The following is a 26,083-nucleotide window of genomic DNA, read 5'->3' on the forward strand; positions in this document are numbered from 1 at the left end:
ACATGGTTTTCTCCTTTTTACCTCTGCAAAGACACCTTAGAATGCTTTAAATGCATCCTGTTGTGCAGAGGGTGTCTCTGGAGCCAGGCTGGGAAGGCACTGGGGAAATTTTAACATCCAACAGAGAGGTGATGGAAGTGATAACTCCTGGTGGAAATAAGACTTGATGGATATCCATCAAAGAAATTCATGTGGAAAAGGAAAAGAAATTAATTTTTGGGAAGCACACGGAAGGCAAGCCACTGCAATCCCTAATTTACAAGAGGAGAAAAGACTCAGGAGCTAATCAGCTTTTTCCACTGTGAAATGGAATTTCCAGTGGAGAGCTTTTGAGAACAATGCTTTTGTTCACAGTCTGCATCTGAAAGGAATGAAACCTTCTGGTGATTTTGAAGGATCAGAGAGGTGAAATGAAATTTTAGGAGGCAAGGTTGCCAACCACAGTGAATTTCACTTTGGACTTTCCCTCTGATGCTGACAGCAGCTCAAATGTTACTCCTTGCTTCCATTGAAGTGAAGGTTAAAGCAGAGCAGATTAAAACCAGCAACAGTTGGTATTTTTAGCTAAATACACAGCTAATTTTTCAAAAAAGCACCCCTCCAGATGACAGCTTAGTTAGTTCATTTTTCTTTTGTAGCCTCCTTTATTTTTTTCCCCCATTTTGCTCCAGATGGAAATCAGACATCCAAGTAAAGGCAGTCAGATTCCTTTCTGAAATTCCTAAAACGAGCAACCCCCTGCAGTGACTTCATTCACCTCAAGACAAGCATTTTAGAGTCAGAGAAAGCATTTTCTACAAGTGCCCATTGATTTCTATCCACCGAGCCAGAAATCTATGTGATCACTTCAGACTTTCATATGTAACTTTAAATATCCAAAGCCAAGTGAAATACTTCCCACCCACTCTTTTAGGTTAACACATCCCGTGATTTCCCTGTGATTATGTTGTACCTACAGGTGTTTCAGAGCACAAAGTTTTTAAAAATATAATTTAAAGTTATTGCTGCCATTGGTTAAAATTATTTATGGTCATATAAAAATTTTGCTCTATTAGGAATGATTTTGATATTAATAAATATTAGTGTCCATGCCCAGCCTTTTGCCATATTCTAGAAACAGAGAATCAGCCAGAAGACACTGTAACAATCCCTAAAATGTGATTATCCACGTCTTAGAGGCATTATAGTTCTCTAATAACCCCTTATTTAGGTAACCATCATAAAATGTGACTTTTTCCATTAAATCCTCATTGAAACAAATACACTTGGCTAATTAAAATCAGCAGCAAAGATGGGGAAGCTGATGCTGATTCACCCAGGAGAACCACTGGAGATGTTGATAATTCCACCTTGGGGTCAGCAGTGCAATCCCAACCCCATCTGCCGAGATCTCCAGCTACTCCAGATTAAATCTTTATTTGCTTATCTAATGAATGATGAATCTTGGGTTTGTTCCTACTGAGCAGATGTCCAAAAACCCCTCAAACCCAGCCCTACACGAGGTAACAGCTGCCACTTTTATTGTTGATCCTGTGAGGAGATAAAGAACAGGAAATATGTTTCACTGGATGGAATATTCCTGCCTTAGGGTCACTGTCATCCTGCTGCAGGGCAAATGGGAAGTATGTGAGGAGGTCTGTAATCCTGGGTAAATTATTTAAAAATGTTTTTTCTGCCCCTTTTTTTACATAGGTAAAATAAATAGAACTTTACATAAACAAATGGGACTTTGCTTTTATATATATATATATATAATTTATATATAAGCAAGATATACTATATATATATTATATATATTTAGCTATAATTATATAAAATTGTGTATTAAAGGATATATATAATTGTTCCTCTAAAGACTGTATTATTTTTATTAAAATAAATAAAAATATTTTAATTTAAATAATTTTTATGTAAATAAATTTTATTTAAATAGATTTAAATAAATAAATTGAGGATAATAAATATATTATATTATATTACATTAATAATATACAGTCTATAATATAATATATATAATATTTAAATAAATAGAACAAATTATCTTGGAAATATATAAATAAAATAAATAATGATAATAAAATTTTTAAAAGTTATTTAACAATAAAATTATTTCTGTTTAAAATGTTTTTTTATTAACAGGTAACCATTTACTTTATACCTATAGCCTTCAGAAAAGATTAACTCAATATGACCTATTCGAGGCCTAAAGTAAATAATTTATATTTAAATTCAAAAATTTTTATTTTAATAAATGTAATAATTATTATTAAAATATACAAATAATTACAACAAAATGTTATTTAAAATTATTTCTATTTTAAAGGATTTTTCATTAACAAGTAACCATTTCCTTAAGACCTGGAATAGGTCATATTGAGTTAATCTTGTTTCTCAATTGGGACGTGGGTTGGGTGACATTGGTGACGCCAAGGCTGGAGTGACCCAGAGCCTGCAGTGACCATGAGCTGCTGGAATTTCCAGCCCTGGGGCACAAATCGAGTCACAAAAACCCTTTTACCCTCAAGTCAGGCAAAGGGTAAACTCATGACCCTTAAACTAAGGAAGAAAAAATTCCAGCTGTTCAAGGAATCAGTCAAAAGGATCCCCTGGGGGACAAGGGAGCAGAACAGAGCTGGCAGATGTTGGAGATTCATTCCACCAAGGACAAGGATGAGATGCAGAGACAATGGAAACCGGGAGGAGCATCCTGGGATGCTGCCTATGTGTAGCCAAGGAGATCAAGGCACACCTGGATAAGGTGGAATGGAGGTGTTTAAAGTGAGAGTTTCAGTGCTCCTGGAGATGGGTGTTAAATTAGTGTACCCCAAAAATGGTGCTCTGTGTGTGGTGAGGCAAAAAAAGGAGATTTTTGACACAAGGCTGTAAATGAGTGATTAATTGGGAGAATAAACTTTGGGAAATAGGATCCTGAGGGGCAGTGATGACCTTGTCCCTCAAAGGACAAATTAAGGGACCTGCAGTGGGTGGGGGTTGGGAGCCAATGGACCAATCTGTGTTAATTGTCAGCAAAGGGGCAGAAGGATGCTTGTGGCTCATTTCTACAGGCCACAAAAAGCAAAACGAAACTTCTACCTCTCTCCAGAAATCTTTAATTCCTCCCTGGACCCCCAACATGGGAGCTCCTCATGTTGGTCATCACAACCCTGTGTTCTCCTTAGGCACAAGCAGAACTTGCTGAATTTTAGTTCTATTATTTACTAAAATAGATTCAAAATGTGTCATCCAAGACCCACACCCAGATTTGGGTCCTCACTGAATTCAAAGAAGGGTAGAATATTCCCTATGCGAGTTAAAATTTGTGATATTTTTATGTTGTGCAGTCTATTAAGGCTTTTTTCACACCTTCCCTCCCACCCCTGTGCACACAGAGAAATATTTACTCACAAATCAACACACAAACATCCTGATTTTCTGCAATGTATTTTCAAACAGAGAATTTTTGATGTCTCTTTATCCTGAGGACCTAAGTGAAGTTTTGCACTCACAAGGCTTGACCAGGCAGAGGCAAAGGCAAAGAACAAAGAGAAAATACTTTACCATCTTCAGAGATGATAAATCTGAACAGTGCAGGACACTTGACAAAGACAATTTCGCCCACACTTGCAGGTTTCCAGCATGTGATATTGTCCCACATTCCTGGGCAACCTATGGAAGAGAAGGAAGGATAAAATACATTAATGGTGGAGATCCATTCCTTTCTTCACATTTTGTAGTTGGTTCTTCCTTCTATGCACAAAAATGTTCTTGTTTAGAATAATAAACAGTAGGAATTTCCCTGGGAAAAAAATATTTTCCGTTCATAGGATTAGCATAAAATCCATAGTAGCATCACACAGTAATGTCCAGACTCTACTCTGCCAGAAGATGACATTCTTTAGCCCCAATTAAATCACTCCAACACGTCAGAAACAAATTTTCCCCTGAGTAGGAAATCTGCTGCCATTTAGTTATCTTTCAGAAGTGCTGGGTTCATGTAAAAAAAACCCACAACAATTTATGCATCATATCTTTGATTAAAATCTTCGAATTTCTGCTGATTCTAATTCTTTTGAAAATTTGGGAAGTTGGTCATTTTGGAGTTTGTCTGAAAACTGAAAAACAGTTTCTGCTTCATCCTGCAGCCATTTCTGTGTGAGGGAAACTCACCTCTGCCATGCTGTTTATTTTCAAAAAAAGTCCTTCCTCACCAAAGAACTGCCTTAATGTAATTCTTTATCTTTACTGCAGGCTTTGCTCTAGAGAATATAAACTCACAAAGTCAAAAGAGGATTTTTTGACCTCCAATGATTTCTTGCATAAGCTAAGGACAGATTCAGGTCTTTAATAACAATTCAAAAATGAGGTTTCAGGTCACAAACTTTGAAGTAAAGGTCTGAGTGGTAAAAAATAACAATTTCCTGCTACAAGAATGCAGGAAGAGGAGGTGATGGGACTGTGGTGGGGAGTTGTCTTCTCTTGGGACATAAGAAAAATTAATTATAAATTTATTGTAAACACAATAAAGGAACCCAGCTCTTGCTTCTTTCTGATCTCTGTTCAAGAGACATGACAAACTGGCTTTCAGGAAGCATAAATCTTCCTGTAATCCTGCAAACCATCTAACCAGCTCACAAAGCTAGAAGGTTTATCTGGTGCACAGAAAAACTCAGAGCAATCTCTCAAATTTCCTGCTGTTCCAAAAAAAAGACAGACATAGTGAAAGAATCTCTAACTGGAATCATCTTCTGCCTCAACAGGAAAGGAGATAAAAACTAAAACTAAATATTCTCACTGGTTATTTTGCATTTGATGTTGAGATTGAGCAAATTATCCTATCAACTGAAAAAAAAGCCTGAGATCTGTGACTTTCTACTGGGCTCTCTGTTAAAATGCTCTCTCTTTGGGTGCCAAGGGAAACAAGATCTTCAGGAAAAGCAGATAATACTTCCAAGTGTTCCTCTCTGCCTGGCACGAGTACACTATAACGAGATATGGGTGATGAACTTGGAAGAGCTGTGTGAGCTCCACCAGCTCTGCTGAGAGCAGATTCCCAGCAGTGGAGGATGAATGTTCACAGGACTGGAACTGGTGTCTTTTTTTTCCATCATTTTCAGTGGCAGGAAGTCAAGATCTGTGTTTTCTCACAAAAATACACAGCAGATAGTACTGTGTGTGGTAAATAGAGCAGTTCTGAGTGGTTTGGTGTTTGAAGAAGTGTCAAGCAATGTTGCTGTGATGTTCAACATTGTAATAACAACATTTTACACATCACAGTGATGGCACAGGACAAGGAGCTGGTAAATATTCTTGCAAACCAAAGGATGCTGTATCAGATCACATAACAGAAATTAATAACCATATATATAAAACAACCATATATAAAATCCCTCAGCCTTGCCAGACCCACCAAAACACAGTATTACAGCAAAAATGCTCATTAAATCACCACAGGAGCTAAAAAAAAAAAAAATAAAAAGAAAAAAATAAAGGCATCCTTTACATTTGCCCTTCTTCCTCTCTTTTTCCACCCCTACCCCAGATTGTTTCCTTTGCCAGATGAGGATCTCATCCTACGAGTGCTGTAATTCACTAGAATATTTCAAAAAGTCTCAAAAATTGGGGTTTGAAAAGTTTGGAATCTCTCAGGCACGTGGTGGGGACATTGGGGCTGTCCTGTGCAGGGCCAGGAGTTGGACTTGATGATCTTTCTGGGTCTCTTTCAGCTCAGGATGTTCTAGGATTCTATGATTTGGTGATACTATTCATTTACTAAGGATGGAAATCAAGACCACACTGAGTGCTATTAGATTTTATTGTCTTTGATAGCCTGTGCCTGTCCACACAGTAGGAAATGCATTTTCCATGTAAATCTGAGGATGTGCAGCAATAGGTTTATAGCTCACTGAAGGATGCCACAATGTACAAAAGTAAATTATGTGTGAACATCCACGATAATGAGACATTTGCTTACAAGAGATGCTGGAGATAATCAGTGGTTAATGAGATCTTTGGAGAAACACCTGTTGGCCTTGCTTGAATGAACTGGGTTGAATAGGAATAGGAAAAACATTCTTATTTCTTACTATTTTTTCAACATTATTGTCTTCCAAACCCTGGGATAGCAATGGATATTTGCAAACCAGAGAAAAGCAAAGAAATCCTCAGAAAGTGTAGCCACAGAGTAAAATCTGATGGCAGTGTGTCTGAAATTCAGTTATACCAGGTGGCTGATTTTGTGGGATGCAGAGATAAGAAAGAGCCCCATCTAAAAAGGCATTGCAAGTTCATTGTGTTAGAAAACACCGACGTGCTGACATTGAGAGAGAGGGAGAGAGAAGCAGCAAGGCAAGCAATTTACCTTAGTTACTAAAACAGGGGAGACATGGAGATTGCAAAAAATTCCCCATCAATAAGAACACTGTCTGATCCCACCTGGAGAAGCGTATTTGAAACAAACAATTTAAAAGAGCAGAGAAAAAGGACGAAAAAAACCCAAATTAAATGGAATAAAGGCCAGCATGCACAATCTCCCTGCATTTGTAAACCACGCTAGAGCCAGCAACTCCTGCTGGGTGAAATCTGCCCACGGAAATCAAAGTGACTTGAGTGTGAAACTGCCCAGCGGGTCTCCTCTGGCGCTGGCGGGGTCTCCCCACGGCTGAGTGACGTAGGGATGCCCAAGCAGCCTTGGAAAGAAGCTCACACACTGCAAGGTGAAGCTTCACGGGGACTGATTTGCCTAATTTTTTGGGAAATAAAAATTCAGTAATAGAAATCAGTAATAGCAAGGAAGAGTTTTGAAGGATGAGATTTCACGCGGGAAAGAATGAAAAAGGAAGTTACAGATAGTGGTCTTGTGAATGGATGGTCTTGGAAAGAAAATAATCACAGATTTAGAGTCATTAAGGTTGGAAAAGCCTCTCAGAACATCAAACCCAACCATTAACCCAGTACTGCCAAGTCCACTAAACCATGTGCCCCAAAAGCCACATCTATGTGTTTTTTGAACTCTTTTAGGGATGGTGATTCCACCACTGCCCTGGCCAACCTGTTCCAGTGCTTCACCACCTTTCAGAGAAGAAATTATCCCCAGAATCCAATCTAAACCTCCTCTGGCACAACCCAAGGCTGTTTTTGGAAGGCACAAACTTTCTTCCCTTCCCATCCCTGCACTGAACCTGCAGCTGAAATTCCTGTGTGATGAACACTGTGGGATTCACCCCAGATAACAGAATTGGTGTCCAACTTGGCATTTACTCCTGGGCAAGTACTTCTGTCCTTCTCACAGGATGGGCAGAGAGGTGCTTCCCCTTGTTCAGTTCTCTCTCCTTGGAGGGATGGATGATCCTTTGGGATCCTTGGGATCCTTTGGAGCATTCCTTGCTGATGACTTTTGAGGAGAAACAAACTGATTGTGCCACTACAGGTTTAGTCCAGATTAGTTTAACTTCACATGTCTGAGCCTCACCCTTTTGCCCTATTCAGCAAAGCAGAGTTTCCTCTGTAGCTCAGGCAGAAAGACTTTCCAGACAGGAATAATCCCATTTTAAGGTGTTGCCAGTGGGGAATCACCCTGTAAAGTGGACTTGCATCTCCTCATTGACTGCACTCAGTAGAAGGAGGCTGAGAATGAGCTTAGCTTGGACAGCTGCCTTTTAAATGTTGGTTTGGTTTTTTTTGGTTTTTTGGTGTTGGTTTTTTGGTGTTGGTTTTTTGGGGTTTTTTTGGTTGGTTGGTTTTTTTGTTTAGGTGTTTTTTTAGAGGTTGGTTTGTTTTTTTTTTTTGGTTTTTTTGTTTGTGTTCTCTACGGGGTCTGCATGGTCTTTTGGGGTAGACATGAACCAACTCTGTTCTCTGGGCAGAGGAGCCACCAGTGACTCCACAATCTCCCTAAGACAATTCCCCATCCTGAGAAAAGGAGTCCAGTTGAGGACTGGGACAATTCCCTGAGGAATGTGAACCACAGGCAAGCTCCAGTGGCTGCTTGGGAAAAGCCACATGATCAATCCCTACATCTCTGCCTCAAACTTCTACCTGAAGTGAAATAAAATTCATATTTAGACTCTGAGTTCCTGACTGGATCCACTTTGCACTTTTGCTTCAAAAAACAGAGTGATTTCAGCTGAAGCACGACGTTTATGTGAATTTTATATGTGGATTTTATATGAATTTTTATGTGAGTCTTATATTGTGGATTTTATATGAATTTCATGTGAAGCCCACGACATCCAAGTTTAAATTTAACATTGGTGAGACTGAGGGAAGTGCCTCACACACCTAAGGACGGATCTGACTCAGCAGCCCCTGAAAATGAACAGCTCTTTCATAGAAATGCCACATTACATAACAAAGAAACTACAATTATTTATCATTGCAGAGCCTCCTGAAGCATTTTTAAAATTACACCCAGCATTAGACCATTCTAGTCATCCTGCCTCCATGGAGGAGCTCACAAGCCTTGCTCCATCCTTCATTTCACACTCTCCCTAACCTGCTACTCCTGGCAGCTGTGAGGCTCCTGCTTGCCTGAAATTTCTGGAAAATCACCAAGAGAAAAAAAAAAAAAGTCCCCAAAGCAAGCCATGCTGGCAGGAGAGCAGTGATAAACAGCTTTTCAGATATTGCTTGCAGTCCTGTTGCTTGGAATCAGAAGAAAAACCCTCCAAACAATATTAGGATTGATAACATAAAGAGCAGTGTTCTAATGAAAGCTTCCAGGTGCACAAAATATCACTATGAGACTGTGTGGCACTGGAATTTCACATTTTTTGTAAGTTCAATTAATTAGGATATCCAGAAATTACATCCCAAAGAGGTTGGTTGTCCCTCCAAGGGCTTCTTAACCCTATATCTTATTATATCTCCCAAGTGCTGGTGCAAAACAGGATGTCCTTGTTAGAAATTGTCTTGAAAATAAGATTAAATAAAATTTCAGGAGTGTGACATAATGTGTGAGAAAAGGTAACTACTGTTCTAAAGTGTAAGAAAGTGCTAGAAACTCCACAGCTATATATTAATAATCTACAAAGCTACAAATACATCAAAAAAAACCTAAAAATCTTTAGGCATCAGTCCCTAATCTTCCTTTTCTCCTCTATCTAGGGCTGTTTTGCGAGTCACAGTTTGAGAGTGGGTAGATATAAACCCAGATTTTAAGCAGCCCCAGAGGAGAAGATCACAGAGCTGAAGGGATGAGTTTTATTTTAACCCAGCTGAGGACATCTGATTTAAAATAAAGTTGTTATCTTTCCCCAGCACAGAGTCACTGGGTCACCAGGGCTGTGCAGAAACTGCTCTTTTTTTGTAGATTTGTGTCCTGTTTTCTTATGGAGCATCTACAAGACCCTCATTTACACTCTCTGTATTTAAATCTTCTTCACATCCTCTCTGTCCCAGTGCAATATAATTCCTCTCCTCCCTGTCATTTTTTTGGGAAGATAAGATGCAAAGCAGAGGTATTTTTTTGGATGGCAAATCCAGTTGTAGTAATTCACTGTTCCCTCACTCCCCCAACTAAACAAAGTGTGTAACTCCTCCCTGTTTCCTTCTCTCTGAAAATTATTATTTTGACTTTTTTTTAATCCAGCACCCCATATTCATAAATGGGGCCTGAACACAGGAGCAACAGTGCAATGGGCAGTGGAATTTATGGATTCATACATTGACAGAAGGGAATAGACAAGAATTTGCATAAAATTTGTTCCCTTGGCAAATCAAGAAAAAATGTGATTACACAAATGTTAGACTTCTGTATTTTTCATGTAGGGGAAATAAAGGCCTGAGATTAAAATCTACCCTCCTGGCTTACAGCATTCCGTTTGATTTTCAGCTCCTCTCCTCATTTATTGGTTTAAAATATCACCTTCAAGGTCGTATTGCCTTGAGGAGAGTAATATCAAAGGCAACGTAATGTTACAAACCAGCATATTAAACTGAATTATGTGGTGCACAATAACTTCTAAAGGGCACACGACATATAAAGCCTCTCAGAGAGAGGGGAATATGAGATAGGAGCTCTCTGTTCCTTCATAAATCCGGGTAAATACCAAAATAAATAAGGGCTTGAGCGTGGCCTGGCTATGGGGATATGATTTTCAAATGTAATTGACATTTCAAGGCGCAGGTGTCCCTGAGGAGCTCCTGTTACAGAAATGGTGTTTCTGGAGGAGTTCAGCTGGAGAAGAAAAGGCTCCAGGGAGAGCTCAGAGCTCCTGCCAGGGCCTAAAGGTGCTCCAGGAGAGCTGGAGAGGGACTGGGGACAAGGGATGGAGGGACAGGACACAGGGAATGGCTTTTCACTGCCAGAGGGCAGAGTTAGATAAGGTGTTAGAAAGAAATTCTTTACTGGGAGGCCCTGGCACAGGGTGCCCAGAGAAGCTGTGGCTGCCCCTGGACCTCTGGAAGTGTCCAAGGCCAGGCTGGACAGAGCTTGGAGCAACCTGGGACAGTGGAAAATGTCCCTGAGCATGGCAGGGGGTTGGAACAAAATGAGCTCTAAGCTCCCTTCCAACCCAAACTAATCTGGGGTTCTATGATTCTTTAGTTTCTTTCAAAAGTCCAGTGTTGCTGTTGAGCCACTAGCAGAGAGAGAAGACCCAGTTCTCCGTGTGGCATAAAAGAGAGCATTTTATTATTTAATTCCAACTTATATAGAGTTTTCAAAGGTCACCCAGATTGGTCAGTCAGAAACCTCCCCCTAGGCAGATTGGCCAGGCCTGAACTGTCCACATCTCGAGACACTGTTTTTAATAACATCCAAACTTTATCTTTGTTTATAAAACACAGGAAGAAGAGAGAAAAGAATTCTCACGGGAAAGCCACAGTCCAGACCATAACAGAGTAGAACTGTAACATCACCTGAAATTTCCAAGTAAGTTATAAGAAAGTATTTTTTCCTTCCCAGTTCTGCTCCTAATACATTTTGGAATTATGAGAACAAAATCTATTCATTCTTTCATCTGGTCACTTGGACCAGTCATTACACCAAGAAGTAGTTTTTCTACCCAAGAATTGTTGTGGCTGCTCTGAGATGAACCTTGTGCTGTCTAACCTGGTATTCATCCCCCTCATCAGTACAGAGATTTTATTATGTATAATTCTAAGGGAAGTTCTACATTTCTTTTACAGAAAAAGAAGGAACACCTTCCACTGTCCCAGGTTGCTCCAAGCCCTGTCCAGCCTGACCTTGGACACTTCCATAGATGGGACATCCCCCACTTCTCTGGGCAAGCTGTTCTAAGATAAATTATCACCTGGAGATGCACATTTTCTTCCCCTGATTAGAAAAGGCAACAAGAGGAAGCCTATTTGAGATTTAAACCAGCTGAAATAAGAGGAATTCCACAGGTATAATCCAAGTTTCTCTGCCAGAGTGATTTGTGAAGAACAATAAGTTCTGATTCAACTCAGCAGCACTTGACCTACCTCAAGATTTTCCATCACCTTTCTTTAGGCAGCTGCTGCCCCAGTATAAAGTTACTCAGCACTATATTATGATTATTTAGAATCCACTTTTCATGTAATGAAACTTATAAACAAACACAGCACTTTATATTGTTGCAGCATTATCAGTAGAGTGAGTTTTTTGATGGGATGACATTTTCACAGGGCTGAGTGCAGCACTGTTTGCAAAGAACTGTCCAAAATATCAGCTTAATAATGAAAGAGGACATTAGAAAAAATTATTTGAGATATTCCACTTCTAATAAACCAAGTTAGTAATAGAGTATATTAAAAATTAAAAGGCAAAAGTACCCAAAACACTGAGAGTTTTGATTGTTATAACAGATTTTATAGCATGTTATTTCTATAAAATAAATATTAGAGGATGTTATTTTTATACAATAAATATTGTACAATTAAAAAAATATGACCCCATGATAAATGTAACATATATTTTTATTATAAACACACATTTATTGTATATTATCCTAATGACATATAAATATTTATAGAATTGTATATCGAACCATAATATAAATGATTGAATAATAAATAGATACGGTATTATAATATGGATCAATAAATATTGAACCATATTATACATGATAGAAATATTTATAGAATTTTATATTGAACCATATATGTACATTACAGTTATAAATATGATTAAATATTTTTAAAAGTATAGATACTAATGAAATATGCTGTATTTTAGAACATTTCCTTTCCTTGAAGATTTTATACATGGCAAAGATCAGCTTTTAAACTGCACAGGCTCTTATTTATAATCAGAGAAGTGTAAATTCTTCCTCTGCTTTTAAAGCTGTTTAGTTCTTTGCAGTCCCAGGATATTTATTTCAAAGCCCACACTTATTGCTGTTCTTGCATTGATACCTGCCAAGAAAACTTCATCCAAGAAAATCTCCCAAATCTTTTAAGTGCTGCCAGCCAATTGGCCTTAGGTGAGCATTGAACAGTTTAAAGAGAAACTTCAGTTTGGCAAAATCTTTGGAACATTTCTTTGTCTAATTAGGCAGGAGAGTAAAAAGCCAATAAGCTGGGAAATTGAGCAGAGTTGTTGGTTTTTTGAAACCTGCTTTAAATATCATAAAAAGGATTGGCTATTCCTCTCTGAGAAAGGACCACTTCACTGTTCTGGAAGAAGGAAGAGTGTGAAATACTAAAAATTTAGGATATTTTTTTCCCAGCGCTGCTGGAGGACAAGATGACACTTCCAAGCTGCCAGAGGCTGAGGCAGTGCCAAGCCCAGCAGCTGCAGGTGATCCAGCACTGCTGGGGACATGGATGTGGAGATCACCAGGAGCTGATCCCCTGCTCCCCCTCGCTGCCTTCATTTCTGGGGGCAGCCCAAAAATCATCATTCTCCCCAGCATCAGCCATTCTGACTCACTTTCCTCCCTTCTGAGGGGAAGGAGAGGATGTCCTGCACTTTATCAACTCTGGCTTTCATTAATTCTCCGAGCTGAGACAGACAGGGAAAGGGAGTTGTTCTCTCTGTGCCTAGCAGGCTCCTCATACATCATGAATTTTCATCCTTACACAACTGGGCTCAGGGTAATTTCTGGGAAGAACAGGGTAAAAAACCCTGGCTGAAGGTTGCAGAGCTAAGACAGAGTTTGAGAAGAAACCAGTGGATTAAAACCCACAAAGATGTGTTGGTCTTCCTCACCTTCCTGGGTCACATCCCATCCCAAGGCATCCTGCCCTGCACAGGTACAACCTGCCCATAAAAAGGGATTGACTCAGGACAACAGGCTGGAGCACTATCAGCTGTGGGAATTGTTTAATTAACAATATTAGCTAAGCCTGAAACTGGTTGTGGTGTTGAAGCAGCTGCATAGAAATAAACACACACACACACATATATATACATATATTATATTATATTATATTATATTATATTATATTATATTATATATATAACTTATTTCTCTCACAAGTATTAACGTACCTCACAATGAACCTGGCTTTCAACTAGAGCTAAAAAGGTAAAAAATCTTCCCAAGCTGCAGAGCTGAACTGTTCTCTCACTGCCCCTTTGCCACCCCTGGAGTGATATTTGGCCCATTATGAAATTTATGGGCCTGTGAAGAAGACATCTGGAAAGATCTCTAGGATAAATAGTTTCCATGGAGACAGAGAAAGTAGAAATTTTTTTCAGATTGTCTTTTTGGTGTTTTGGAGGCTGCATTCCTTTGAAAATGGAGACAGGATTTAATTGCATGGAAGAAGATGAGAAAATTTAATAGCAGGTCACTCGAGCCTTGAGGATTCACAGTAATAAATTCACAGCTTCAAACCTTTTCTGTCTCAAAAGCAAAACATGATAACATCTTTCTTTGGTTTGTTCATTTCTAACTAATCTCCCAACAGCACTGGAGTGGGACTAAAATGGGACACAAACCTTGAAACAGTCTTTGACTGTGAGGTTATACTTCAGTCTGAAAAATCTCCAACACGGGAGAACAGAATTTTCAATGGGATTTCTTCAGGCAAAGCCTGAGGTCAATAATTGCCCAGTCAATGACATTTGTCAGGAATTTTGAATTGTTTCTAGAAGGACAAATAGGCCAAAGAGACAGGCAGACATTAAACAACTGAAAAGAGCAACTGACCTCAAGCTTACATAATGGATAATTCCAGAAATTATATTAAATTGTGGTACACATATATATTAATATCCCTCAATAGGAATTTACAAATTATTATTATTTTGGTTACAGGCTAGCTCTGGAGGTAAGTAGATTTTCTGCTCATTTTTACAGCTGCAAAACAAAACCAAGCAAAACACAATTAATGGCAACACTGAAATCTAAATGTTCTCCAGAGCCAGAGTTGTAAAACCAAGCTACCCCTTCATATTCTGATTCCTGCTCCCCACTTTCTGCTTTTCTGGTGTTTATAAATAGAATTCTCCCAGTGGAAAAGGTAAATCTGTAGTAGAAGATAACTTCTCACAGATCTTGGGCTAAATTCACTCCTGATGCAAGCAGAGTGACGCCAGTGGGACACTCCTGAGAGGCATTTGTTCCTTGTTTACTCCTCCAAACCTTGGGAGGATGAGAAATGACTAAATTAAATAACTTAATTTCTTCCAGCGTGCAAATTCCATAATCCATCCTGGAAATTGTTCTAGTGGTGAGTCAAACAAGTCCTCATCAGAGCTCATGGGACCTTATGATTTAGTGGAGGAAAGAAAGGAAATAAATTCCTTGTAAACAGCCAGTCCATCCCCTGTGAAGGGAGATGTTCACAGGCTGCATTTCGTGCTCCTGAACGGGAAAACAATGTCAAGGTTTAACAAAGGCTGTCTCCTGTTGTGGACTGAACTTCTCTGAGTGCCCACCATGTATTCAGAGAGGGAAAAAAGAATAACACTGCAAATTAAATGTGATCCAGCCACACTAGGAATGCTGGGAAGGGTATAAACAGCAGAGCAGAAGATGTCAGGAGTATTTATAATTTTTAGCTACAAGAAACATATTAGGTGAAAATGCCCAGAGAACCACAGGAAGACCCAAAATTACAGTTGTGTTCATGCAAAACCTGAGTAACTAGAGACAAAATAATTCCTCTTTGCTTGCCTTTGGATCAGAACAAGAGTGGTGGATCTTTCTTTGTCTAAAGGCTGGCAGGACACATGAAAAAATGGAGAGAGGCTGCCAAGAGAACATGAAAATGTATGGTACAGGAGCAGTGACACCAAGAATGTACAGAGATATGGATCAAACCTCCAACGCTGCTGCATTACTCCCTGCTTCCATAAAAACATTACTGTAGTCACTGCAGGAAGGAGTATTTTGGAAAAAAATGTGGATTTAAACCACATTTGGGAAAAAAAAGTCTGGACATCCTCAATTTCTTATGGCTTACTCCTTTAAATAAGAAGTTAATTCCAGAAGAGCTCATTAGCTTCTCCATGTATAAAGCTGCTGTAAGTAAGAGATTAATTGATTTAGAAACTTAGAGATGGGTTAAAAAAGAAATATGAAATTAGGTAAGTATATTATTATTCCTCCTCCCTCTCTCCCTATTAGAGAGAGTTAAAAATCAAACAGGAAGGGGAATTTTTCTGTGGTCTTCCTCACAAATATGTGTGGACAGGAAATGACCTTCCCATCTGAAGTACCAAATATCTATGAAAATTTGCATATATTGGGTCAATATTCTGTTACTGGTGTTACTTACTGGAATGTAGAATCATTATGGGAAAATGGAAAATACATCTAAAGGGACCTGTTGAGTCCACAGAGATCTTTTCTTGCACCCAGGCAAAATAAACCAAAACCAAAGTATCTTGAGGGAATTTTGGGTGTTGTTGTTCTCTGTGACATATTTATTAGCTAAAGAAAGCATGAAAAAAATGTATTACAGGGCAAAATTCTGTGTTCTTGAGTTATAAAGATCCAGAAACTTCTTTACAATTGACAATTTTTGACTCGCAGGGATGGGGTAGCATCAGCGTCATGTATAAAGACAATAATAAATTTCTTCCTGGTATTCTGAGAATGAACAGATGTAGTATTATTTAGCAGATTCAAAATTAAATCCTAATGTAAACCTTGGTAACATGTAGGTTTTTAAGAGCTGTAGGTGTGTATTTCTGCAGGTATAAAGTACAGGTTTATATTTATCTCTATCTTCAGATTGATTATTCTGTCCACAGTCTGTTTGAGATGCAGGCAGAAGAAAAATGATAAAGCACACAAACCCCACTCAGTTTATAACCCAAGTGAGAAATCTCATCCATGTGAGCAAGAATGCTCAGCTGCTGTAATCTCACCACTAGAAAATTTCTTTATCAGTTCTCAGTCCAGGAGAATAATGGGAATCAAATCAGCCATTCTGGTTCTGATCCTGGTTCCTGATTCTGCATGAAGACAATATGAAATAGTCCTGCTGACTGGGAGCACTATTTAACTCTGTTCAGGATTATTCAGTTATGGTAACAGTGGGCTCTGCTTTGGGCAGTTTGCAGGTTAGCAGAGAAGGGATGGAATTACATTAGTCGTTATTTTTTATGGCCAAAACCTGGAGCAGATTCAAGTCCTTTCCTGCCTTGGGAACCAGGATGAGGCATGTTCTTAAAATACGCACAACAATCCTTCAGTGCATTTTATTAATTGTTTGTGTTCATTATTGCCATTTGACTCTGCTCTTGGCATATGGCTTGGGCATACTCATTACACACTCCAATAATTGCTTTCCTCTCCTAAAGCATTTCCTTGTGCATTGCCTTCTACACCCAGTAATTTTTTCAGCCAGGTCCTGGCTGGTCACTCCCTGATGGATCATCCCAGCCTTGCCTTTTGTTTGGGTTTGTGACTTTTACTTGTGTTGTTTCGCTCTGCTCCCTTCGATTTGTTTTCCTGCAGAGGACACAAACCAATCGATTCCAGCAGCTGTGGGAGCAGGAAATGTATGGCTTGATTACCAAAAGTGCAAGCTGCCATGGAAGGCTGAAATGGCTTTTAGGGTAAGCAGAAAGGCAAGGGAAAGGATCAATAAGAAAAGCTTGTGCACAGGACTCAACGGTCTGCTCTTGAAGGGTGAAAACCACACTGTTTAACCAATGTCCAACTATTTGGTTGGTTCCCATTTGGCTTACCAAAAAAAACCCCAAAAAACTGAGAAAAAAAACATTAAAAAAACCAAAAAAACCCCACCAAAACCCAAAAAAGGAAAACCACCAAAACCCCAAAACCAATACCACACAGAAAAACCCAAAAACAACCCAACAAAAAAACCCCCATCAACCAGAAAAATAAAATAATGCCTATGGAGACTGAAAAAAAAGAGGAATTCCAGGACTGGGAAGTGAAACAGGCAGCTCAGTTCTTTGAGATTATAGCTACGCCTTCAGTGGGACTCAGCCTGCATATTAAGGCACCTTAATTTGGGTTTTTTAATATGCAAACTGGATGTGAATCTCTGTATCTATCAACTCTACAAGGAGTCTTGGGAGACTCGCCAGCTAATTTAGCCAATAATTTAGATGTCTAACATCCAGTGATGCAATTGTTCCCCGAGGGGGCCATTTGTTCCCTAAATACAGAGCCCAGAACAGTTCTCTTCACTGAAACACGTTCCAAAAATGCCTGTTGGGATGGGATTGAGAGCAGCAGAATTCCACCCGGAGAAAGGCGAGAGCTGTTCCTGGTGCTGAAAGCAGAACTCCTCCACTGCCAGCTGGGGATTGGCTGCTGTTGTTTTGGTTAAAAATGGGCTCACTAAAGAATTATCAAAATTTTAAAGGTGTGACTTGCCAAAGATCTTGATAAAAAACAAACTGGTCATAGCTATGAATATTTTAGTTGCTGGGAAAGGCTTTTTGGGTATTTCCACATGGCTTGAGGCTCAAAAATATTCAAGTCAAAACCGAAAATGCCTCTAAACTCCATGTTTACAATATTGTGCAAGAGACAGGTAATTACTTTGATTCATCTGTAAATAATTTATAAGACATTATACATCCATTGAGCTGTCAAAATTGTGAGTCTTCATGGCATCAGGGAGCAAAATTCAGCAATGAAGAGGGGGAAAACACATTTATTTTAACAGAACAGTTTGAAGTCTTCTTGGCAAGTTTTCTAAATTCTATTCCCTTCCAACTATTTTGCAGGAATAATGGTTATATTAGAAAAAAAAATGGACTCCAACATTCAACATTGCTGGTGATATGAAATGAAGGAAAAACAGATGAAACATCAGTAGGGCAGAAGGTCTTCTCTCTTACTTCTGAAGTTTCTTAAGTTAATATATTATCTTAAAATAATTATAAAAGATAGACTGGTCAAATGAACTTTTTTCCTCTTTTTTTTTCATTTTCTTTTTCCATGGAAGAGCCTACACATCCACTTTAAGCAAATATTCTGCTTTCAGCCAGCTAAAGTGAGATTAATTTCACCTTTATACTCCAGAGTGGCATTGCTAAAGAATTCCTGCACCACAGAATAACTTGCTTCTCTGGTGGAACTCATATTAGAAAATGAAATCTCAAGCTGGGAAGCAAAACAGCACTGGCCAAGTTAATTTGTTTTCTAGCACAGAATGCAAAATTCTCATCTCTGGAAGGAAATATTGCCAAACATTAAGCTTCATGACCCCCAAAACAAAACATGAGTTCTTTTTTCTTTTATTTCTGTTACAAAGGGCTGGAAAACTTGCATAAGAGAATTTTCCCCTTTTTGCTTTTTTTCCTGTTCCTTATTTTCCTGGTGAGGAATTTGGGGGAGGAATTGCACATTTTCATTCCCTCCCTTTTTCCAGGAGCAAATTACCATGTCCAGCCTGAGCCAGCAGTGCTGCATAGCAGCTCATGGGAAAAGCCAAGGATGTCCCTTCCCCACCCTCGTCCTCCTTTGCACAGAAATTTAAAAAAAAAATAAAAAATACAGAGAAGACCTGTAGTTCCTCCTGCCTTGTTCTTCCAGTGGTGGAAAAAGCCAAGAACTTAGTGGAAAAAAATAGAGTTTAGTAAGGGCTCAGGGAGTTAAGGTGTTCCATGGAATGTTTGGGTTGGAAGGGACCTTAAAGATCATTTAATTCCAATTCCCCTGCCACTGGCATAGAATATATGAACGTAAGTGACTTTGTGCTGCTGCTTTTGAGGGTAAACAAGGCTGAATTATCTTGTTATTTACTTATCTCAGAGAAGTAAATACAAAGATTTTTCTACCACTTAGCAGACAGAGCAGTTAAAAACTTGTTACAGCACTGTGAGCTGCTCGTCCATCTGAAGATGATTTAACTCACTGTGCTTCAGTTTTATTTAGCTGAGGAAAAATCAATATGCAAAACCTGTCAGGAGTCCAAATTATTACACTTATTCAGCTGCATGTATTATTGAGTAGGCAGTTCCCTGTAATGAAGTTCTTGGCTTAAGTTTGTGAGGTATATTAAGAAGCAGTGGATGAAGCACAGAAGCAGCTGCAAGAAGAAATGAAATTGTACAGTTGGGCAGTTTTAAGCACTGGTCACCTCTGTGAGAATATCAGTGTGTGGTGAAATCTCATAAGAAAAAAAAAACCCAAACATTTCATGGTTAGAACAGGCTAAGAAGACTTAATGGATTCTTTGGTCTAATAAAATTTTATTCAGGACTAGAATTTTCCAAGTGAACCTACAGTACAGACAAATAGCAAAAGGAGAGATTTTAGATAAAGGCTGGTGTTTCATTATGTTCCTCCAAAAACCCCAAGTGCTGGTGAAAAGGTGATTTTTAAGTGGGTACAGAAAAATCTTCCAATGGAAATTATCAACACAAAGCCATTGGCATTTCCTCTAATCCATTCTTGCTCCCATCCCATTTATTGTTCTCTCACCAGTGCTCTCAGTGCAGCAACCATTCCCATGGACAAAGGAAGCTGCACCTGGCAAATGCTCTCTCCAGAGTGGGATTTAAAGGGCAATTGCCAACATCTCAGTTTGAATAGCCCTTGAAGTTTTTGTGGGGATGGATAGGAGCAGGCAATCCTAGAGAACAGTGTCTCTCGCTGGAAAGCAGATGTTTGAAATGCATCTGATGAATCATTCCCTCAAAAAATCAGCTTTTGTCCTTTCACTGGGAAGGCAGCTTTGGGACAGCAGCCAAGCTGAGAACACCTAAGGCTCAGAAACCTCAATTTCTGTGAGAAAAAACTCACAGAATCACAGAACATCCTGAGCTGGAAGGGACACACGAGGATCATGGAGCCCAAATCCAGGTCCTGCCAGCTGCTGACAAACCCGTGTCACACACTGAGTCTCTGCTCTGGTGACTCTGCTCCTTTTTGGGCTCCTTCCCAACACAAAGCCAGAAGGAATAAGGATCCTGACTGTCATTACCAGCAATAGGAAACTCCATTAGAAATGGGGAGCTACTGCAGGGCACAATGGGAATGGGCAGATATTTCAGATTTCCCCTCATACCAGGGGGATAAACATGCCCTTACCACAGCCAAGAGCCCTAATTTCAGTCTGTATTGGTAGATCCTGCTATATTCCATATTTAATGGATTAATTAGCTGCAGAAGCCCAAAGCTGAGCAATTAAGGAAAGGAGGAAAATTTGTATTTTGTCTATATTAATGTGTACCAGCATATTTTTCACCCTTCTAGGCTTTTATAAGCTCAAGCAGGGATCAAAAATTATTGCTGTCCTCTCCTTGCCTTCGGGTAATTTGACTAAAACAACCAAATTTCCTGGATGTGGTGTGCAGTAATCCTGTGGTTTCTTTGTTACAAACAGCACATAATAATTCACTTTAGGAATCTATTTTCTTTTTTCTTTGTGTCTCCAATCAATGCAGTTTTTCATAGCTTGGTTAACATCCTCCCTTCATTTTTTTCTGGAGGATTTTCCCAGTAAACATGACTGGCTCTCTGGAAGTTCCTGTCTTTTTTTTAAAAGAATGGTTTGGGCTGGAAGAGATCTTTAAAGAGCATCCAGTCCAAATCTCCTGCAATGCTCAGAGACATCTTCAACCACATCTTCCCTGTCTCACCTTCCACTCCAGTCCATGAAGTCAATGCATTCACTGAAGCTTTGAAAGCAATTCCAGGGATCAAATGAAGGTGTCTCTGGGCAATGATCTGCACTCAGAAGTCTTTTGTTTTTCCATCACTGACTATTCAGGGAGCCTGGGTAACTTAGACTGGAGATGGGGTTTTTAGGAAGCTACATCAGGTGTTTCAACTAGGAGGATTTAATTCATTTTAACAAAGGTAGAGTTTTGCTGCAACCTGAGATGGTTTAAGGGATTGAGTTTCCAGTCTGGATAGACACAAATATTGTCTAGGCTCCATGTCAGAATGTCTTGATACCCTAAGGACTACAGGGAGTCTTGTGTTTATGTGCACCTGTGTCTGGCCCTAAAAATCTTCCAAGTAATTCCCTATTCCTCTTGCTTCAGGAGCTTATTGGACACCAGAAAGCAACTTACAGGCAAAATCTTGAGTTCATCCAGGGTTTCTCTGAAATGTAGTCATTGCCAGTGAGGAGAAATCCAGAAAGCCTATCAGTGCTGTCTTAATTCATGTTTCATCACTGGAAATAAAGATCCTTGAAACCAGTGAACTGTGCCATCGATTCCAGCAAGGACTGAGCTCTCTCTCTCACTGCTGTGTTTTTCTCAGGGACTCAAACAGGCTAAAGCGACAATAAAGCCTCACTTTGTCAGAAAATCCAGCAGCCAGCCTCAGAACATGCCATGGGAATTGGAACAAAAGAGCATTTTCACCCAATTCCCTTTGAAAAGAAGATCCAGTTGTCTGACACCTGACTCACTCATTTTTACAGAAGCAGAACACATTTTCAGGACCTTTACAAAAACATGATTTCCACGCAAGGAAGCACATTTTTTTCAGCACTACAGAAGAGTGCAGCAGTGCTTGCTGGGATAGAGCACTGGTTTAAAAGGAGTTGGCCATCATAAATCACTTATCAATTATCACTCAGTTGAAATTCAGATGACTCATTTAATAGTTTTTTGGGGAATTCTGTTTAGCCATGGCAGTACAGATGTTAAAAAATTCGATGAGTGCATGTTGTCACAGCTGCCAGCTGCTCATGGCTCTGCAGATACTGAGAGATGAAACCATCACTCATTTAATTGGGTAAGTTTTGCCACAGTTCAACATTCATATTTTAACCGCGGTGGCAGTTAAAATAATGTTAAATATCACATTATTGCAATTACATGTGCTGCTCACAACTGCTTGGAGCAATGTGAATAGGAACAGCACCTCTGGCCCACAGGTAGAGCTGATGGCAAAGGCATCTAAAATCATGGAATCAAGGAATGGTTTGAGTTGGAAGGGAACTTGAAGATCATCTCATTCTGATGCCTAAAACAGGTCTTACCTCAAATAGAGGCTAGACAGAGTTAGGAGAATAAAAAGCAGATTAATTTATTAAAGGCCTTTAGGTACACTCAAGGCAGACAAAACCTACTTGGGAGGCTACACCCAAAATGGACAGTGAGTCACAAGTTCTCCACATTTTATAAGTTCTGTCCATTAACATATCAGCCTCAATCCTCCAATTCCACCTTCAGGCGATGATGTTAATCACCCCAAGCTTGCTCCCCCCAATTCATTATTATTTACATATTTTGGGGCTCTGAGGCAGCAAAGTGTCCTTGGATTTTCCACTCAGAGGAAATGTTTTGTGTAAAATGCTGGGAGCAGAGGTTTTGAGCACTTTATATGGAGCCTAGTGCTACACACCAAAACTACAGATACATGAAAAATAGAAGCTAAAAATCCTTAAGGCATCAATTCCACCCCCTCTGTGGGTAGGGGCACTTTACACTTGGCCAGGTTGCATCTACTACTCTGTCTCTTTGAAAATGTTCATTAAAAAACCCAAATCAAAAACCAACCAAGCAAAAATAAAAAAAAAACAACTACCAACAAAAAACCCCTGAAGGTAAACAATATATGAGGCAAACCCCCACACTTCAATAGTCTCTGCAAATACTGGAAATAAACTGCTCCCTTTGCTCTAGATCATCATGTACACCATGAACTAGAGGGTAAGATTGGTCTTCTGGATGATATTTAAGTCTGGACCCAGAGAAGAGAGGTGGTGTGATTTAATGAACTGGATATCACCATAGAAACAAGGAACTCACAAGTGGAACTCTCAAGTGTAAATAATGGGTATTTTTTTTTTTTAAACACATACAAAAATGCCATTCTGTTCAATTAAGTGAGAGTTTTTCCTTTGTTTTGTCTGACATGAAAACAGAGAGTTGGACAGGCACAGAGGAAATTTCATTTTTAGCTTTTTACCTTGAATTCTAACATTTCTTTACTTTTTATCCCTAATTCAATATAAGTATCCATACTTCTGAAACAATGTTCTGTGAACAGAGGGATGAGAAACAACACTCAGTGAAAGGGCTGTATATTTTCATTTCCCAAATTTGTTAAGATTGCTATTTTCCAGCCTTAATTAGTTTCAAATACAACCTTAACCTGCATTTTCCAATGCCTAAACTGCTCTCAGAGAAATACTTTTATCCAGTCTTGTTCCCAGAAACCCATCTTATCCCAATCATTATCTTACCCAGCTGCCTGGACAAACTCTAATTCACCTTTCATTTTCTCTTATGTTCCTTGCTTATTACAGAAGGACTTCCTGGCAATTCTGGAGATGACAAAAGTAATGGCTCTGAAAGAACCAGGTGGGAATTATCTCAGTGAATGTACTAGGGGATGGCAATAGTAGCTGATACACATGTTTCACAGCTAATGGTGTTTTCAGAGCTGTAGGCATTAAATTCCAGTACTTTTCCTCCCCTTCTTTTCTGAATGGAAGTCCAGCAAATGCTGAGAAGATGACTAAACTCAGATTTATCAGCAGGGCTTGCAAAGGTGGCAGTCCTTGTTTAAACCACCAAAGTGTGCTCATGCTGCCCAGGGAGATAATAGAAATTTCTGCCCCATTACAGCAATTTTTGCATCTTTTTCTCTGAGTCATCTTCCCTGACCATCCACAGGCTGATGATGACCTTGCCTCAGCTTTAACCACGTTAGAGAGTCCAGAGGATTTAACTTGTCCTCTGGCTTCCTTCTTGAGTCAGGAGAGAGAGAAAAAGGTCCTTCCAGAGAACAATTTATCCCCAGATGTCATGAACCCAGAGCAGCTGGAAAAGAATAGCTCTAAGGAAGGACCAACAGCTGCTGTTCAGACTTTGTTTAGGTCAGAGAATTGAGGTGTTGGTCACTAAAATCCAGAGAGACAAATTCCATCCCTGGAGACAGAGCAGTGAACAACAGCTTGTAAGGTTTGGGGTTAAGAATCTTATGACAGAGACTGGAGTAACCATGGCTGTCCTGCATGCTGTGGAAAATCCATGGCAGAGCTGTGCCCAGGTGATGCAGGATGCACCTGTGGCCCTACACACTCCATATGGCCCTAAACCCTCCAGCCCACCAAATTTTGTACTCTCCCTGTGTGAGCATTATGTTCATAAATCCCTTTGTCAAGGCAAACAGTGATACACAGAAAATGGGAGAATCACAGAATCTCAGAATGGTTTGAGTTGGAAAAGACCTTAAAAATCTTCCAGCTCCAATCCCCTGCCACGGGCAGGGACACCTTCCACTATCCCAGGTTGCTCCAAGCCCTGTCCAGCCTGGCCTTGGACACTGCCAGGGATCCAGGGGCAGCCACAGCTTCTCTGGGCACCCTGTGCCAGGGCCTCACCACCCTCACAGGGAAGAATTTCTTCCCAATACCTAATCTAAATCTATCCTCTTCCACTTAAAACCATCCTCCCTTACCCAAAAACATCTAAAAAGCATGATGATAAAGTCAGAGAAATTCAGCAATAAGCTACAGAATTAATCAGTGCTTGGAAAACAGAGATCAGGGAAGCACTTTTTCTTGCATTTGCCAGAGAAAAAGCAAACTTGATCAGAGCTTTTGTCCCAAGGGGTGCACAGGAGATAAAGACTCTACAGAATGCCTGAAATAAGCACAGACCCCGTGTCTGGCATCACATGTCCCTGGCTTCTCCCTTTAAATCCTTTCTGGTTCCTACCATCCCTAATCTTAGCTTGGTAGAAGACACTTTATGCAGTGTCACATGGAAAAATCCATCAGTGCAGAAAAAAAGGATCTTTGACCAAGGAGAGATGTGTCCAGGGATATCAAAGCTATCTAGGTCTGTATCCTGCTTAAAAAGGAGCTGCAGAGGATACTTTCAGGTGTAGAGACATTTTCTCTGCTCTGCCCTTCCAGCTCTAGGAATTGATTTAGTTTGGATTCAATCCTAGTTGTTCAATCCCATTGTTCTTGGGCACAGCTGCCTCAATCAGGGAGACACAGTGAAGTAATGTCTTCCCAGTGGTGCCAGGGGAAATAACAGCAGATAATTCAAAGGCTCTGAGAGAACAAGAGGCTGGCGAGACACTCAGTTAAAAATGTGAAGCTGAAAAATCCTGCTCCATCATCTTTGTGTGATGGAAACATAATTCAGAATCTCTCCTTGCATTGCCACATTGCTTTCTAATCAGCATCTCCTACCCCCGTGCTGCCCTCACCAGTTTCTTTCCTGTTGATTTCCAGGGTGACTTTTAACAAGGATTAGATGTGATTCCTTGCAGGCATCACATCCCTTCAAATCCTGATTTCCTTTCAATCCCTTGACATGCCTGGGAATGTTGCTTCCTCTCAGAGGAAGGACAGGAGAAGTGGGGCTGGAAAACAAGGGCTGCAGGTTAAGGATTGATGTGACAGTGAGTTATAAACCATGTAAGCACCAATGAGACCTCATCATTTCTTTTTCTGTTCAAATTCTCGTGCTGAGTTCACTTTTGGCAAACCTTGGCTTGTTCCAGGTTAGTGCATTTTGTGCACTTTGAGCATTAAATTGTAGACACAAACCTGCAGATCACTCAAGGAACTCTCCCACCATTTTAGAGAGAGCCATATTCAAGGGACAGGTCTGGGATATCTGGTTCCAACAGTGGAAAGTAACAGGTAACAAGTTGGAAAAAGTTTTTCACACCAGTCTACAGCTGGAGATGTTCCCCATTTCATCAGCAGGGCTCTTTCCTTCACAGTTCAGATTTTTTTGGGTAATCCAGACCTCCAGCATGACCTACTCAATATAACAGAGCAGTAACTA

General features: G+C 39.7%; 1 protein-coding gene across 9 annotated transcripts in view; it reads right to left on the bottom strand.

The window, feature by feature from the left end:
• Nucleotides 1–26,083, bottom strand: part of ADCYAP1R1 (ADCYAP receptor type I) — a 142,840-nt gene that overhangs the window by 57,466 nt on the left and 59,291 nt on the right. For all 9 annotated transcript variants that reach the window (XM_085050154.1, XM_085050153.1, XM_085050152.1 and 6 more), the window contains exon 4: nt 3,559–3,666. In XM_085050154.1, coding sequence (XP_084906280.1) covers nt 3,559–3,666 — 108 coding nt within the window. The remainder of the gene's footprint in view (nt 1–3,558; nt 3,667–26,083) is intronic.

This window comes from Lichenostomus cassidix, chromosome 2 (genome assembly GCF_008360975.1).
Source record: "Lichenostomus cassidix isolate B80296 chromosome 2, HeHo_3.0, whole genome shotgun sequence".
NCBI lineage: Eukaryota > Metazoa > Chordata > Aves > Passeriformes > Meliphagidae > Lichenostomus > Lichenostomus cassidix.